The following is a 16384-nucleotide window of genomic DNA, read 5'->3' on the forward strand; positions in this document are numbered from 1 at the left end:
GCCCGCCTTGCCTTTCCCGGCCCGCTCGGCGGCCCCGCCCGCCCGCCCGCCCTCAGCGCGGCCGCCCCTTAGCGCGGCTCGGCCCGGCGGCATGAAGCTGACGGACAACGTCCTGCGGAGCTTCCGCGTGGCCAAGGTGTTCCGCGAGAACTCGGACAAGATCAACTGCTTCGACTTCAGTCCCAATGGCGAGACCGTCATTTCTAGCAGCGACGACGATTCCATCGTGCTGTACGACTGCCAGGAGGGCAAGTGAGTGTCTCGGGCATGGGGCTGCGGGCAGCGGGGTGGGAGCAGCGCGGGGCGGCGGGGCGTTGCGCCTTGTTTGGCCCCGGTGGCTGCGCGAGGGGAGATCTCGCTGCAGCGAGACGCACGCTGCTTAGGGATCGAATCCCAGCCTTGCGGGTCGGTACGAGCGTGTAAACTGGCTTCTCCGCCTCGCTAAAACACGGATAATTGCTGCGAGCAGCGCTGTGTTAAGTAGCTCCATTCGGCTGTTGTGCAAATAAAAGGTGAACAAGGCTGGCTGTCTGATTACTGTAACTTATAGTAGCCTGGGGATGCGTTCAATAAAACCCTGTTCCTGAATGGGACTGTTGTGTCATTGAGGTGTGTTGTGAGTGAGGGTGGAGTGCAGTGCTCTGTGTTTTTTTTCTAGTTGAGTACTGGGAAAATGTGCTCTGGCACAGCTGCCCGGTGACTTGGGGGAATCAGAGTCCATGAAGGTGTTACAGAGCTGTGGGATGTGGCACTGAGGGATGTGGGCAGGTGGGAATGGGACTCAATGATCTCAAGAGGTTAAAACCATAATGATTCTGCGTTCCTACTTTTATCTGTAAATGTTGGTTGGAATATACATGATTTGCGTGTCTTTATGAGCCAGCAGTGTGCCCAGGTGGCCAAGAAAGCCAATGGCATCCTGGCTTGTATCAGAAATAGTGTTGCTAGCAGAAGTAGGGAAGTAATTGTCCCCCTGTACTTGGCTCTGGTGAGGCCGCATCTTGAGTTCAGTGTTCAGTTCTGGGCCTCTCACTGCAAGAAAGACATTGAGGCCCTGGAGTGGGTTCAGAGAAGGGCAGCTAAGCTGGTGAGGGGTCTGGAGCACAAGTCTCATGAGGAGTAGCTGAAGGAACTGAGATTGTTGAGTCTGCAGAAGAGGAGGCTCAGGGGGACCTTATCACTCTATAACTACCTGAAGGGAGGTTGCAGTGAGCTGGGGGTCGGTCTCTTCTCTTGTGTAACTAGTGATAGAACCAGAGGGAAAGGACTCAAGTGCAGGGGAGATTCAGGCTGGATGTTAGGAAATACTAATTTCCAGAAGAATGGTCAGGCACTGGAATGGGCTGCCCAGGAAGGTGGTGGAGTCAGTGACCCTGGAGGTGTTCAAGAAACATTTAGGATTTGTGTTGAGGGACATGGTTTAGTGAGATCTGTTGGTGACAGGTGGAGGGTTGGGCTGGATGATCTTGTAGGTCTTTTCCAACGTTGGTGATTCTGTGGTTATGCGATGTGTATTTAATCAATCAAGATGCTTATTTATGATGCTACTTTGTGCTAATAGACTAAAACTAAGGCGTGTTGGTTTCCTGTCAAACAGAATCATTTCGTTGATCATGCAGCACTCCTGTCTTATGAACAAAACCCCAGAAACCTCTGCAGCCATTGGCTAACAGTGCTGTTGTTCAGAAGATTAAAAACACACAAATAAGACTGATAACTTTGATGGTGTATGTTTTGACAAGTGAGCAAATTTGTACTCTGGGGCAAACAGGCGCTTCACAGTGATGTCATTAGTCCATTAAAATGGAACAGTTATGATGTTGAGATAACTGAAAGCTCTGAGAGAGTAATTGGCGTGGCTTTGATATGGACTTGGAATGTTTTTAAGCATAACATATGTACAAAAAGTGAAAGGAAAACTTGTGTGTCTATTGTAGGACAGAGTATGAAAATGACAGGGTAATAATGCAGCAGAGCAAAAAACTGTTCTGCTGGCTAATGTGTCAGTGCAGCCTGGCACTTCTAGCCCTGTTGTTTTTTCAAGCAGACTAAGGCATCATAGGTGGTGTATTTGAAAGACTGCATCCTGCATATTCTCTTGATTTTGTAGACTATTTTTTTAGGCTTCTGTTCAGTTAGCTGATATTTCAAGTGAGAACTGTTGCTCTTCTCAGTCTGACACTGCAAACTTCTGCTTGAAGTGAATTTGTGTTCATTTTTGTAAGAGTAGGTAAGGCTACGTGCATGGTGCCTGCTCCGGATTGCGTTCTTGATCCTAGTTACATACAGCAGCAGGGGGGTGGTGATGCTCATGCAGGCTTTATTGACTGCTCTTACCCTTTCAGTGTTGTAAAGAATCGTTTGATGTGTTGGGAGGCATTTGGTCCTTCCATCGCCATTTCTGCCTGTTACTGATGTGTGCTTTAGGTTTGCTTTAACTATGGTAAGTGTAGAAACCTGATGACTTTCTGCTGCAGCCCTACGGTTTCATCAGGGCAACCCATGTTTCAGGATATGTTTATATGGCGTTTAGAACATTTAAATAGAAGTGACAATCCCCCTCCACCCCGCTAGGTGTTCTGTTGACTGCATAGGAAGTGCATCTGTGTGTAGTTGTACTCTAGGCATGCACTCATCGTTTGCCTTGCCACTACAAATAAGCCACGTCAATGTAAGAGCTGTGTAACCAAAGCCATGGAAGTGAGCCTCAGGCTGTATGTATGGAGAGCTTTGGCAGCCTGTGGGACTTCAGCTGGAGGCTCATGGCTGTGGGTCTGCAACCCTGCTGTGATACAAAGATGGCTTAGCAGGGGTTCCGCTTGTATCTTAGTGTGTAGCAGTTGTGTTTTATTCATACAAATCAAGAGGTGATGGAGCTGGATTCTTGCTTAGCCGTGGTGTTCACCAAACGTTTGGTGGCTCCAGTTCTGGGTGATGTTTTTACCAGAAGGAGCCATAGCATACTATACAGCTGCAGATACCAGCCTTGCCTGCTCTGTTTCTTCATTGTAGCAGACTAGACTGCTATTCTGGGGCACTTTGCTTTGACAACATTGCTTGATTTGCAGTTAGGCTGGCTAGATTGGCAATCTAATGCATGAAGGGACTGGCTGCTGCTTGTATCAGCTTACATATTCACCTTCCTTAAAACACATCTACACATAATCATGGCATTATTCACGTTCAGAGCATGTAGATATTCTTTACTACAGCATGGAAAGTCTCTTCTCACCTAAGCTGTTTGTAGGTGCTCAGCAGCATAGCTGAGGTGGGAGCACATCAGGCACAAGATTACAGAGTTCAGTTATCCAGATTTAAATTCTGTACTTTAAAGCTTGTTATGTGTGTTCTGTTTTCATTTTGTAGCATCTTTGCATCTGCGAAGCTTTTGAAATTGATGTAAAAATCAACTGGAAGGAAGTGAGGAAGAATCTGTTGGGATTTGGTGCAAGGGGTAGAAGCGGGGGAGGGCTTTGCATGATTTGTGCTGTATTGACTTTCAGTTAATGGAAGCTTCTGTTCAGCAAGTTCACTTGAAGTCTTACGGCTTCTGCTGTTTGAGAGCTGATCTTTAAGATTAATGTCTATTTTTGTTCTGATAGGAAACATCTCCAGCTCCTGTTATTGTTTGGGTGTGTTGCTTTGGAGCTAAAGAACACAAGGAAGCAGTTGAGTGTTTTAGAAATACCTTGTCTGAGGGTGTAATCTGGTGAACTGCTCTTTGGCAGCAGTATTGGTTTAAACTGCTCTTGTTTTGTTTCCGTTTGCACGCTGTTACCTTTAGTTTGCAGTAGTAAGATATATTATGGGAGTGGCTTAGAAGCAACTCACTGAAGAGATTGCTTTATTTCTTACGTTGATATCAGAACCCATCCTGGTCCATTGCCCAGCTCAGAAACCACTGTGCTGCCTCAGCTGGGGAAGAAAGAGGAAGGAAGGTGCTGGAGAGCCTGCACCGATTTTCAGTTCTGCTGCTGCAGAGAGATACACTTAAACTGCTGCTTCTACACTTCCTTTGCAGTTCTTTCTACTACTGCAGTGTATTTCTTGCTTATCAGACCCTCAACAACCAGTTCTGTGTGTCTGCTCTCTTGAATGTCTCCAGTTTTGTCACACGATGTTACACTCGAGTTTCATGCTGTAACTGATACAGGATTTGAGCATAATTCAGTTCTCCAGCAGTTTGAGAGTCCCTATGTTACCACTGCTTTCTTATAGCACTGATATGCATTTGTCTTAATACCAGGAAGTCATTCTGAATGAGATCTCTGAGGTTTTGAAGACAAAAAGACAAAATCAGAATCTGAAACACGCAGCAGATGGATTTTGGCAAGGTGCTGATGAGGCAGTGCTGCTTGACATTAAAGGCTTCTTATTCTAGCAGCCCCAGCTCTTCATTTGTACACGTGGGGAAAAAGAATGTTGGGAGGAGACTCATAAGTGGGTTTTGTTGGCATCCCAGGGAGCTCAAGCCGAGGGATGCTCTGGGAGATGGTACTAAGGTACCTGTTTGAAAATGAAGTACAAATGCTTTTCTTTCATTGCATAAAAGCATCTGACTGAAGCAATCTTGTAATGAAAACAGGCACTGCTAATGGGCTCAGTTTCGGTTTGAGCTCTGTGTGAGGGCAGTTATTTCTGCTTCCTTTTAACAGGCCAAAGAGAACGCTGTACAGTAAGAAGTACGGAGTGGACCTCATCAGATACACACACGCAGCCAACACAGTTGTGTACAGCTCCAACAAGATAGATGGTGAGTGATCTGCCATAATTGGGCATTTTTAATCCACGTGTGCTTGAAGTGATGTGCATGGGTGTAAATAGCAGGGCTGGCAAAAATTGGCAGCAGCTTTTAGGTGGTGAGTATGCTGCCACGGGGGATTTGATGTTCAAGTCTAATGCACAGCTCAGTGAAATTCTCTCAGGCGTACTGTTGTGAGTTGTGGAGGTGCTGTGAGCGAGATGAACTTTCACTTCTTGACCCTGGGGAGTTCAAGAAAAAATAAAAACTCGCAGTTCATTTTGTTGGTTGATACCACTGTAATCAGCCTCTGTGCCTTATGTTGCTCTTGTGAAGTGAGGAAGGAAGAGGATGCAGCAGAGGGCGGGCTGAATGCCTGATGCACAGGTCAGCTGTGAAGAAAGGGAATGTTCTGCAGCAGAGATGACAGAGAGCTCAGGTAACTTGGCAACCCACCAGCCACACCCAGGAGGTCGCAGAGCTCTTTTGAGATACGCTGTTTCAGTTCATGAGCCCCACTGCTTTTGTCCTTGTAATAGGCACACGTAGAAAATTGGTTTCCGTGCTGTTTTTCCCACATTCGCTATCTGCAGCAGCCACATTCTTCAGATCAATGACACTGAAGGGCTTTTTAGACCTTCATGACTATCAACAAAAGGATTTGAATTTAATCTAGAAGTCCAATTTAGGACTTGCATAAATAGAAGGCCAATCCTTCCATAGGGCACTGCTTCTTCTCAAGGCTAGAAAAACTGCAGTCCATTGGTTTGGAGCAGTTTGTGTCAGTTTTGTTGGTAGTGTCTGCCAGGAGTTCTTCATTGACTGTGTCTCTTAGCACAGCACTGCTTAAATTGGCTCTGACATTGCATTTATAAACTCATTGATTTCTGGGTTAGTAGTTTTGCTTTTTCTATTGCAGATGTAGAGCTTAAAGGTGGAGATGCTGGTGTTTGGCAGGTGCTAGGATGTCAGTGGAATTAAGTGAATATGAATCTGGAGCAGGTGGACGTTGAGAGTTTGGAAGTCAAGTTAGACTACACAGTCAGGCCTAGCTTGCTCTGGAAATAAGGAAGTTTGTGATGGAACAGGTTTTGGTGATGTAGAAGAATGATGAGAGAGATGAATGCTGAAGCACTGGCCCTTCAGTCTGTTTCACGGCTAGCATACTTGTTTTATTTATAGAATTACTTTGTTCTGTAGAAGCTCTGGCTTGGCTGTTATTTTAGTTTATACTTAATTTAACATTTTTAATGCTGTTTTCAGTTGAGAGCCCTTGTTTACAAGCACTGGTATGTCTTTAAGGAGCGAGAGTTTAACGAGTGCTGATCCTGAAGGAAAGCATTAGGATTAGAATTAATTAGAATAAAAGAAATAGTTATTAGAATGAAAGAAAAAAGTAGAATGTGAAAATGCTTGTGAGATTTAGACCAACAGTGCTGTAGGGCTCCACATCCTCAGTAGCAGCTAATGCTCTTGGGCAAGGTGTGTGGTAACCCTTCGTGCAGCGACCCTGGAACGTCCTGGAGTGCTGTCCCTCACTCCCCAGCGTTGGACTTGCACCAGTCTGTTCATTTCTGAAGATCTCGAGACCTTGGAATGCAGTTCCTCTTGCCTGATTCCAGGCTGAGGTAGTAGTTTGTACAGTTTGAGGGTCTATGATACCACCCGGTACAGGAGATAACTGTACAGGCCACTGCCTTGCCTGGGACAGAGCGCTGCCAACAAGAAGGATCAGAGGGTATTTTGCAAGGAAGGATGAATTCTGCAAGGACACTTGGGATATCAGGTAATGATATTCTCACAGGAAAATCCAGAGGTGTGCCTTATCAGCATGATTGAAGCTCCAGTCCCAGTCAGTATGGGATGTGGTGCTGGTTTTAGGGATTTTCATTTTAACAGTCACCTGAGGTCACTTAAAGCCATTCAGAGCAGCGTGTCGCCAGCGTTGTGTTTCCTGCTTGATCAAGTCAGCCTTAATTTTACTGTCAAATACCAGAGGCTGGTTCAGAACTCTGATCTCAAACAGAAATGGTAACTCAGTCGTTTTTCCCACAGATCTCAAATTTTGCAGAATAATCATTTCAAACAGCCCCAGATGCTGTAACTCTCGAGTGTTAAAACGCTCCATGTGTATTGCATCCCTTTGACCTTGTTCTTGTGAGTTTTCCCTGGGTTTCTTGGAGCTTCAGCACTCCTCATCGTTACAGCAGTATGCAGTCACACAGCACTGTGGAGCAGATGCATCAGGCCAATCTTTTCCAGTTAGCAGGAGCTCAAACTAGTTCCCTTCAGCTGGTGTTAAAAGTAATTTGGATGATGCTGTCTTGTTAGTCCTTCTGTCTGAAAGCTGCTTTTAGATGTCAGATGTTCGACTTCTGCTTTTCGTGTTTCTTTGTTCAAATGTGTCTGCATATAAAGGTTAAAAAAAATTCACTTCTGTGCTCTAATCAATCAGCAAATTGCTTCCTCTTACAAAGATTTATTTTAATCTTGGGTGAAAGTCTCAACAGTGCCTTCCAAAATTCTGGGTACTTCTGGCCTTTGCTCAATAAAATTATTAATTGATAAATGCTTTAGTGCTGCTCTCAATTAATCTCATTAATGGTCTTGTCCTGGCCTTGAAGTTCATATTTTTTCTTCTCTCTGGATAAATTCACACATTTCCTGAGCTTTACTGTTCAGGTGGAGACTGACTTGATGGATGGGTACGTAGGTAAGACAGCAATCTTCCTACTGTCAAGCAAGAATAAAAGCAGTAGCATCAACTTTGGAAAGTTCTGGTTTTGTGAGAGTGCTGGAGTAAAACCTGCTGCTGCTTTAATTTGAGCAACTTTGCAATTAATGTGCATAAACTGCAGGACATTTTTCCCTTTCAAAGATGTGGTATTACTTCAGAGTGCACAAAGTATCCTTTCTGTTGCTTGACTTCCCCTTCTGCAGTGGAAACCAAGTTGCTTTATGTCTGTTTTTAACTTGATTGGGTTTCAGGTCTGACTTGAGCTCAGCTGACCAGGCTTACTCACTATTGCTGTGGGGAACAAGTTAACTGTGTGGCAGCTGTAAGATAATGTTGAGTTTGTGGTGTAATAAAGCTGATGGTTTGTTTATGGTTCCAGATACAATCCGGTACCTGTCGCTGCATGACAACAAGTACATTCGCTATTTTCCTGGGCACACCAAGAGGTAAGATGTGGATTGGTGCATTTCAGGAGAAACTGACAGGGTGAAATGGTGCTTGTGCTGAACTTGAGTTGTGTTACACTCCAGTCAGTCCTCCTTTTCTTTTTTGCTCTGTAGAACTGTTGAATAGCAACACCATACAACGCCAGCTTGTACACAGCTGGTGAGGTAGGAGTTGCTTCATCGACTCCTTTTGTGTGTCTTTGATGCATCTTATCTTCTGTGTTGCAGAGTGGTTGCCCTTTCAATGTCTCCAGTGGATGATACTTTTATTTCTGGATCCTTGGATAAAACTATTAGACTCTGGGATCTTCGCTCTCCGAATTGTCAGGTGAGATATCAGATCAATGCGTGTATTTGTGTGTTCTGTTCTCAGTTGGAAAGGTGCAAATGGATGTGTGAAAGAGAAATACTGTTGCTCGTTCAGCATCAACACCTTCTTGGAGTTCTGAAGGAGTCTTGATCAAGAGGTCTCAAAAAGATTCTTAATTATTTCAATTAAGCATGTCACATTGTGTAACACCACTTGCTTCCACTTATGTCTCTGCACTGGAGAAGCACTGTGAAGAGCAAGACATAACACCACAACTGATAAAACATCAGGCTGCTCCCCCATGCAGAAAGTGTTCTCTTAGCCAGCATCTCTGCACAGAAGGGGTGCTGGGAGATGCCTTTTGAGTGTTCACTGTGTGTTTGTGTTTAAATCTGATGCCCTGATGCAGTGAAGTTGGATGAAGAAATGGATGATGTAAAGTAACACAGCAACCATATGATCTGTTTACTTCTTCCATTGCCTTTATTGCTCATCAAACCTGGCTGTGAGCAGATGCAGCTTTCTAAAAGGAAAGAAAAGCCCTATCATTTTTATTTACTTATTTTGAAAGAGTGGTTTTCTGTGTTTGGGGTTTGTTTTGTTTTGCTTTTAGTGGAAACAAGCTTACATAGAGTGGAAAAAAAATAAAAAGTGCCCAAACTGACAACAGGACTGGGAGTAAATCTCCAGCTTTCAGTGGTGATGAGCTGTTTCATCCCTGGAGGTAACGTGGCAGTGTGCCCTCATCTCAGTGGGGCTGCATATAAGAGGGCTGCTTTCTGATTGCAGATGATAGAACTGTCAATGAAAAAGGAGATGAAGGGTTACATCTTTCACTAAATAGAGCTGCCCTAGAAGTAAGCTTTTTATTTTTCCTAACATTTTTGCTTTTTTCTGGGACTCTGTGTTTTATGCCAGTGTCTGAATTTGCCATGGGATGAATTTCAGTCTTGGAGTTGCAGTGAATACTAAGGTTGTAATTGCAGTGACAGGGCTGTGACACCAAAGTTTGAAGTTGTAAGAATATCTGTACCAGGAGCTGCAACTGGAAACTGCAGGCAGCAAATGCTAAGAAACAGGCTGAGGAGCTGTTGCTTGTAATTTTTGGTTTGCCCATGAGATGGCATCTGTAGCTGCTGAAACATTATCATGAAGCTAAAGATGTCCTGATTGTGGGCATTCTTTGTATTGGCTAACTTACTGCTTAGTTTCAAGGAAAAGCTGACCTAAACTAGAAAAAAAATAGCAAAGGCTACTGAGGGGCAGTATTATGCTGAATGTAGAAGCTTAACTGTATTGCTGATTTAATCAAAGATGTGTTCTTGTTGATGAACAGTTACATAGAAACGTTTGGCTGACACGCAGGCTTGCCAGTCAGTACACAGAAATCACATCTGGTTGGCTTTCATCAGATTCTCTCGAGTCTTTCCTAGTGTGAGCTGAGGAAAAACTCACATTAAGCCATAAAAATGCTCTGCTGACATCTGGAAGGTTTGAGGTTTCGTGAAGTTGGGATGGAAAGTTCTGCAGTGGTGTTTACCAGAGCTGTTTCTATCTGCTTCAAAAATAGCTTTTTTCCCCCTCATGCCAAAATTGGTTGCACATTGCTGTCAATTTCAGCAGCACTTTTTTGTGCAACTGCCTCCTGTGGGTGCTAATACAGTTACAACGTGCTCTCTCCTCTCCTTACTTTGAGTAAATGACAGCTGCAAGGAGATCTCAGTTTGTTCCAGTGTAAACTTTGTCATTGCACCAAACTGGAAGCTCGGTGTGATGTTTTGAAGTAGTCGAGTTGCATTTGAGAGGCTGACTTAGCAATGTAGTAAGATGTCAATATTCATAACAGAAACTCAGCCTTTATGCTTCTGACCTGCTTGCAGTGGGCTCTGGGGGTGGTGGAGGAAATATGAGCACCACTTCATGAAAATAATGTGGACTTCCTCTGTTTTAGGGTTTAATGCATCTCCAGGGGAAACCAGTTTGCTCTTTTGACCCAGAAGGGTTGATTTTTGCTGCTGGAGTCAATTCTGAAATGGTGAAGCTTTATGATCTCCGTTCTTTTGACAAGGTGAGCTACCCTTATGTTGTTTCTTACACTTTTTAGCTTGCAAGAAGTGACACAAACTCAGTGCTCAGAGGCTGGCTTTGTTTGCTCCAGCTTGCTCTCTGGGGTGTCTGTGCTTGGCACCTGTGGGGGTTTTGCTTGGTGTGTGTCTGATGGACAGTATGTGCTGTCAACAGGTCCTGAAATCTATTCCCAAACACTTGTGGGAGTTGATTTCTGCAACTCTTTCACCTGTTCCAATCTCATATTCAGGGTTTCTGTTGTTGTTTTCCTTGCTGCTTAATCTGGAAGATCACTGGAAAGGTGGAGCCGAGACCTTCAGAGGATGGAAATACCAAAGAAAATCATGAAATTCAGATGCCAGCAACACTGCCTCAGGCTCTGTCTAACTTCAGTTGGCTTTCTTTGAAAACTCAAGCTCCAGCATTCCCTTAAATGTATTTCTGCTGTTAAATGTAGTAGAGTAAGGGAAATCAGATACTGAAACCCTCTACTTGTGGCTCTTTCAGCTTTGAAAACCGCAGATTCATATTTCATTGAAACTTAAACATCCAGCAGCGTGTTTTAAGTGTGACGTTTCCCCTTGTCTGATATTTCAGGCCTAAAGATTTTCTCTTATAACTCTGGAACTTCTTCCCTTTGAAGGGGCCGTTTGCGACGTTTAAGATGCAGTACGACCGCACGTGTGAGTGGACGGGCCTGAAGTTCAGTAACGATGGCAAACTCATCCTGATATCAACTAATGGAGGATTCATTCGACTGATTGATGCCTTTAAAGGAGCTGTCCTGCATACATTTGGGGTGAGCACGGTGCCTGTGTTACCTGCTTGGAACTTGACATTGAAGTCAATAGAATGGCTTGGGTCGGAAGGGACCTTAGAGATAAGCTGGTTTGGGGTATCACAAAACCCAGTGTCCTTCTTGCCCCTCTGCACACAGAGCTCTGTGGTGTCATAGAGGGGCTCTGCCCTTTGGTTGGGAGATTACTGAGTGCACTACTACATCTTCTGCTTTGTGCCATAGGGGTATAACAACAGTAAGGCTGTCACGCTGGAGGCGTCCTTCACACCAGACTCTCAGTTCATCATGATAGGTAAGATACTCTCCTCAGAAGAAATTTCAGTGCTGTATGTTGTTTAGGACACCAATTACATCACTGTTGGGAAGCAGAAAGTATTTAAATAATACAGTGCATTTGTTAGCTTTCTTCACATTGACAGGGATTTTCTGTTTGTTGGTAATTGGCTCAGCATCCTTGAGAACAAATCTGAAGTGAGCCTGCAAGTGAGCGACATAATTGCAGAAAGTTTTGCCTGAGAATTTTCTTCTTGCAGAGAAGGGATTGTTCTTGCTTTATTCATCCTTCTCTTTGGAAAGCACTTTACTGAACAAACTCATGTTCCTACTGTGGCCTTCTAAATGAAATTTTTAGTGAAAAAAGTTCCCAAATGCAGATTTCTGCTCAGTTTTTAAATATGGTGAAGTTATAACTTGTGCTCCTTAATTTTTTTTCTTCCTGGAAGGCTGGGTGTAAATACAGGAACAGAAGAAATTCCTTGCATTTCTTTTATTGGGAACCCAGTTTAAAAGGAGACTAAACCAGAGCTGAGTTATAAAAAGGTTCAGCCTCCAGCTTCAGAGTTCACCTCGCAAATAACAGTGCTTGCAAAATGCATTTTAAAGTGAACAGCCTGTCTTGTTTGCAGCCATGTGGGGAGCCGACATTTCCAGTGAAGCTTCTGGTGTTTGGCATAGGTCACTGAGACCTTCACTGGAAATGCTCTCATTAGTTTGCACACGTAATGACACGCTTATCCTGTGCCTGAAATGAGCACTTCTGTGGACAGTGGTTCCTGCACTCAGCTTTTGGCCTCGTATATATGAGTGCAAGCTGCCAGTGGTCTTTGCTCCTCACTTGGTCACTTGAGCTCTCCTCTTCAGATTAGTGATGGTGGTCGTTAATCTCTTTGGCAGAACAGTGCTGCACTGCATTGGGTCTCCACAGAGCAAAGACACAAACCATCTGTTGGATGCAAATGTGTGGCAGTAGCCACGTTTTGTAAATGCTGTAGTGATACTTTCAGAAAAGTAAAAGTTAAGCTGAGAAGAGGAGGTGTGCTTGTTCCTTCAGTTCACAGGCAGGTTGAACTTGGCTTTTCCTGTTGGCCTCCCCAGTGTATGTTGTGTGTTTTGTTTTCCACTCCTGCCTGCAGGATCAGAGGATGGGAAGATTCACGTTTGGAACGGGGAAAGTGGGATGAAAGTGGCAGTGCTGGATGGGAAACACACAGGTCCCATAACGTGTCTGCAGTTCAACCCCAAATTCATGACTTTTGCTAGCGCGTGTTCAAATATGGTAAGAAAACCACTGAACTTCCTCCTAGTCCTGTGATGCCCTTACCTTTTTGGAAAGGAATCTGAGAAGGTTCTGTGGCACCAATGGGCTTTTCCTTGGGCTTTCTGAGAGGTGGGCCTCTAGCAGACTTTTATTGCACCTCACCTCAGGTAGGTACATGGGGCAGCACAGCAAGTACTGCTACCTTGCTACCTGGTGTAGGGAGCTGCTTTGGCAGGGGGTTGGACTCAATGATCTCTGGAGGTCCCTTCCAACCCCTACAATTCTGTGATGCTGTGATACTTGGCAGGAAAATGTTTGGACGCATGCGTGAAGGCGGAGCAGTGAATGAATGCAGAAGTGTGAATTTCTTTGGTTGCTGCACACAGCTGGTATTTTCATTCTGCTTAAGGCTGGCTTTGCTCTGCAGAACATGCAGTGCAAACCACAGCAGGTTCAGAAAGGGTTTAAACCCCTGGGAGGGTGTTGCTGCCTCTCCTGTGTCTCTGCCTGCCTGCTTATGGAAAGGAGGCACGAGCAGCTCCTGACTTGTGCTGTAGGATGTTTGCATTCTGCTCAGTGACAAATGTTCTTTCTTTCCTCTCTTGTAGGCCTTCTGGTTGCCGACTATTGATGACTAATTCCTACACTGCAGCTACTGTCAGATGATTTTCCATGCTGCTAACAGCAGTGTATTCTTGCAAGGGTAGTATTGGAATTGCCTACATCTTCTAGACTCTGATCCCATTCCTGTATATGTTTCCATATGTCTTACCTTATTGGCTGCATTCCTCTCCAAGGACTCCTTCAATTGACCTCCTAGCATGTTCAGAAGTGACATACAACACTTCCTTACCTTGCAGACCATGCCCAGCAGGCTTCAGCTGAAGTTGAAACTGGCACAGTATTATGAAAGCAGGGGAGTCTGCTTTATTTACAGAATGCTTGTGGCAGTTTTTAAGCTGTAATTTTGTATTCTCCATATTAAGTGCATAATACAATTGATGTTCCAAGGTGGAACATGCAGTTCCTTCCCACAAGTGCATGTTTTTCACATCTGGGATCTCTGTTTCACTGCAGTCCACGGATGGAAATTACTTCTGTGCCAAATGTGAACACTGACAGATTTCAACTCGAAGAGCACATGCTGGAGACTCTTGCAATTGAACACATGCTGAAAGAGTGGGTGACTGTACATTTACATCATGCATCCTGTCATCCTTTTTTGGCAATTTAGTGTGCAACAGACCATACACATCTTTGACACTGCCAGAGCTTTAAGAAGCCTCCCTGCTGTTTGCTCTGCCAGCATCCCAAAGGGGGCACACAGTGCTGAAGTCTGGTCTGTGTCCCAAGCAATAAAGGAGTCTGTCAGCAGGAAGATGGGGAAACCAAACTGGGACTGAAAGCACAGTATGCCTCTGTATCTTCCTTGTGTATCATCTTGGCTGATTTTGTAAATACTTTTGGGGCGCAGTGGGAATGGGCCATATTTTTTTACTTCTAGATATTAAAGAATGTGATGTGGGCCAGTGTTGTGGGATGTCAAAGCTGTTCACTTTCACCAATGCAGTTTTCCCCTCCTGGTTTGTAAATAAGCTCTGTTAAGTGCTCCCCAGACTGGGGTTAGACCTGTATCTCTTGGCTGATGCAACAACATGCACAGTTGCTTTGTTATTTCACACACTGTGCACTTGTTACTGGGGGTGCAGGTTTTCAGCTGTGGCAACCCCCCAAAAAAAAGCGATGCTTCATTTGCCAGATGGAATTGCATTGAAAGTAAAGCTTAATGTGCTTTTGCTGGCTTTGTTCTGCTGTGGCCCTGTTCCAAGGACCACCCCCACAGAGGTGCTCTCCCGCTCCAGTGGGGCTTTGCTGGCAAATTCTAGTCTTCAAGTCTGGTTCCAGGTTCTTTCTCCTGTGATGCTGACTGATTAGATACATCCAGTGACCAGCTCAGAGTAAATGTGGCATTTATTGTATTCTTACCTTTCTGAATGTGCTTGGTGTTACATGCTGGGCCATGGCCTTGAAAGTCTATTCTTCCCTTCTGAATGTAAAATGCTGGCAAGCGTGGAGCACGGAGCGAAGGGGGCAGCAGACCAGCACTGCTGATTTCACCAGACCTTTCTGCTGTTAGAGCTGCAGTTGAGAGATTCATAGCACTACACCAGCATCCCTCTTCCCAGTGAGTACTGTCCCACCAGCACTTATAAACACCCAGGGCAAAGGGAGGTGGATATCTCTGCCCTTATGCTCCCACTGGGTTTTCACCACCATCTCTTAAGCTCGGTGTTGTTGCATTTCAGGCTGCTCGGTGCTATTTCACCCTTCTCAGTGTTTCTGTAAGCAGCCATCTTTTGCAGTGGTTTGTAACATACAGCCCCTTGGGGTCTGTAGCACCTTTTAACAGTCTGCTTTTACATTGATTAGCAAATGGTTTTAAAACTCTGTTGCCTTAGAGAATGGATACCCACCCAGATGTTTCTTTCCTGCTATTTTTTATAGGGAAAGGCATTTGGAAGTCTTTTATTCTAAAAATGTTCTTTGTTGACGTGGCTTAAGTGCTTGTTTAAAAACAGTTATTCAGTTCTCTTCTGCTTGCAGTGTTGTAGAACTTTGTGCATTGCAGCATGAGAAGCTTTTTTAAAACAGAAGAAGAGGACCAAAGTACCAGTCTAGAGGGACACATCCCTGAAGGCTATCAGTGGAATTCTGGGGTGAGACGAATTCACAAGTTTGTGCCCAACACAGCACTAAGGCTCAGTTCAAACTGGAATGCTTTCCCAGGGCCAACTGCTACCTGCACAGTGGCAAAGCCAAATTTATGGGTTGGTATAGCAGTGAATGCTTTCTATTTGCCTTTAAAAGAAGGAAAGGTGCTCAGTAGTGTTAAGAAACTTTGGTATCCCATGTTTCTGGAAGATCAGGAGAAGAAAGGTCTTAGCTTCCAGCTTCTACATGTGTCTCTAAAAGTTAGAAGACTACAGTTCTTGTGCTCTTTAGCTGAGTGCCCCAATGAGAAACATACCTCATTAAAAAACAGCACTCAGATCTAACAGTGTCCAAACTTACGTAAAGCCAAGTAGGAAACAGCATTCTACACCCCACCACCCACACTGGAGATCTTTTAGATCAACCCTTCGTTCTTTAGGACAAAATAAAGCTGAAGGGAAAGCAAGACTCGATGGCCCGCTCCTAAATAATGCTGTTGGCTGAGCTCATCTGCTTGGACTGTAGGAGACTTGGCGTGGAGTTTTTGAGGCTCCTGCATGCTGGGTTCATGTCCCAGCTCCTGGTCTGGGGAACATGGAAGCACTTAAGTGAACAAACGTGGAAGCAGCAGTGTATCTTCCTCCAGTGTTGCTTCTGCCTGTATTTGCACTTTAAGAGTCTCCACCTTGTTTTTGGGTCCAGGCTAGGATCCTGTTGAGAAAAAGCTGGTCTCTTTGGTTATGAGCTGGTTTGGTGAATTTAACTCCTAGGTGGTATCTGCAGATGGGTGTAAATACATGAATGTGGAGAACTCAATATTGTGGCTGTTAACAATAAATATTTTGTAGACAGATTGCCGAGTGCTGTAAACTACGTTTGCTGTGATACGGCTTGCTGGTTTCCTAGAGGGGAGTGGGAAAATGTACTTTGGTTGTGGGGATAGGGGAGCAGTCCTATTAGGCAGTGCCCTAGGAAGAGGAGTGTTCCCAGGCAGCTGATCCAGATGTAAGCAGAGCTCTTTCTCAGCAGGGAACC

General features: G+C 44.6%; 1 protein-coding gene across 1 annotated transcript; it reads left to right on the plus strand.

Annotated features, from left to right (window-relative positions):
* Positions 1–47: 47 nt before the first annotated feature.
* Positions 48–16202, plus strand: WDR82 (WD repeat domain 82). Its single transcript, XM_042880516.1, has 9 exons — positions 48–252; positions 4656–4753; positions 7858–7924; positions 8153–8252; positions 10186–10302; positions 10945–11100; positions 11323–11392; positions 12513–12655; positions 13246–16202. The coding sequence occupies exons 1-9, from the start codon at positions 92–94 to the stop codon at positions 13273–13275; spliced, it is 942 nt and encodes a 313-aa protein (XP_042736450.1). The 5' UTR covers positions 48–91; the 3' UTR covers positions 13276–16202.
* The last annotated feature ends 182 nt before the right edge of the window (positions 16203–16384 follow it).

Source organism: Lagopus leucura, unplaced genomic scaffold (assembly GCF_019238085.1).
Source record: "Lagopus leucura isolate 7727_CA_CO unplaced genomic scaffold, USGS_WTPT01 Super-Scaffold_100026, whole genome shotgun sequence".
Lineage (NCBI taxonomy): Eukaryota > Metazoa > Chordata > Aves > Galliformes > Phasianidae > Lagopus > Lagopus leucura.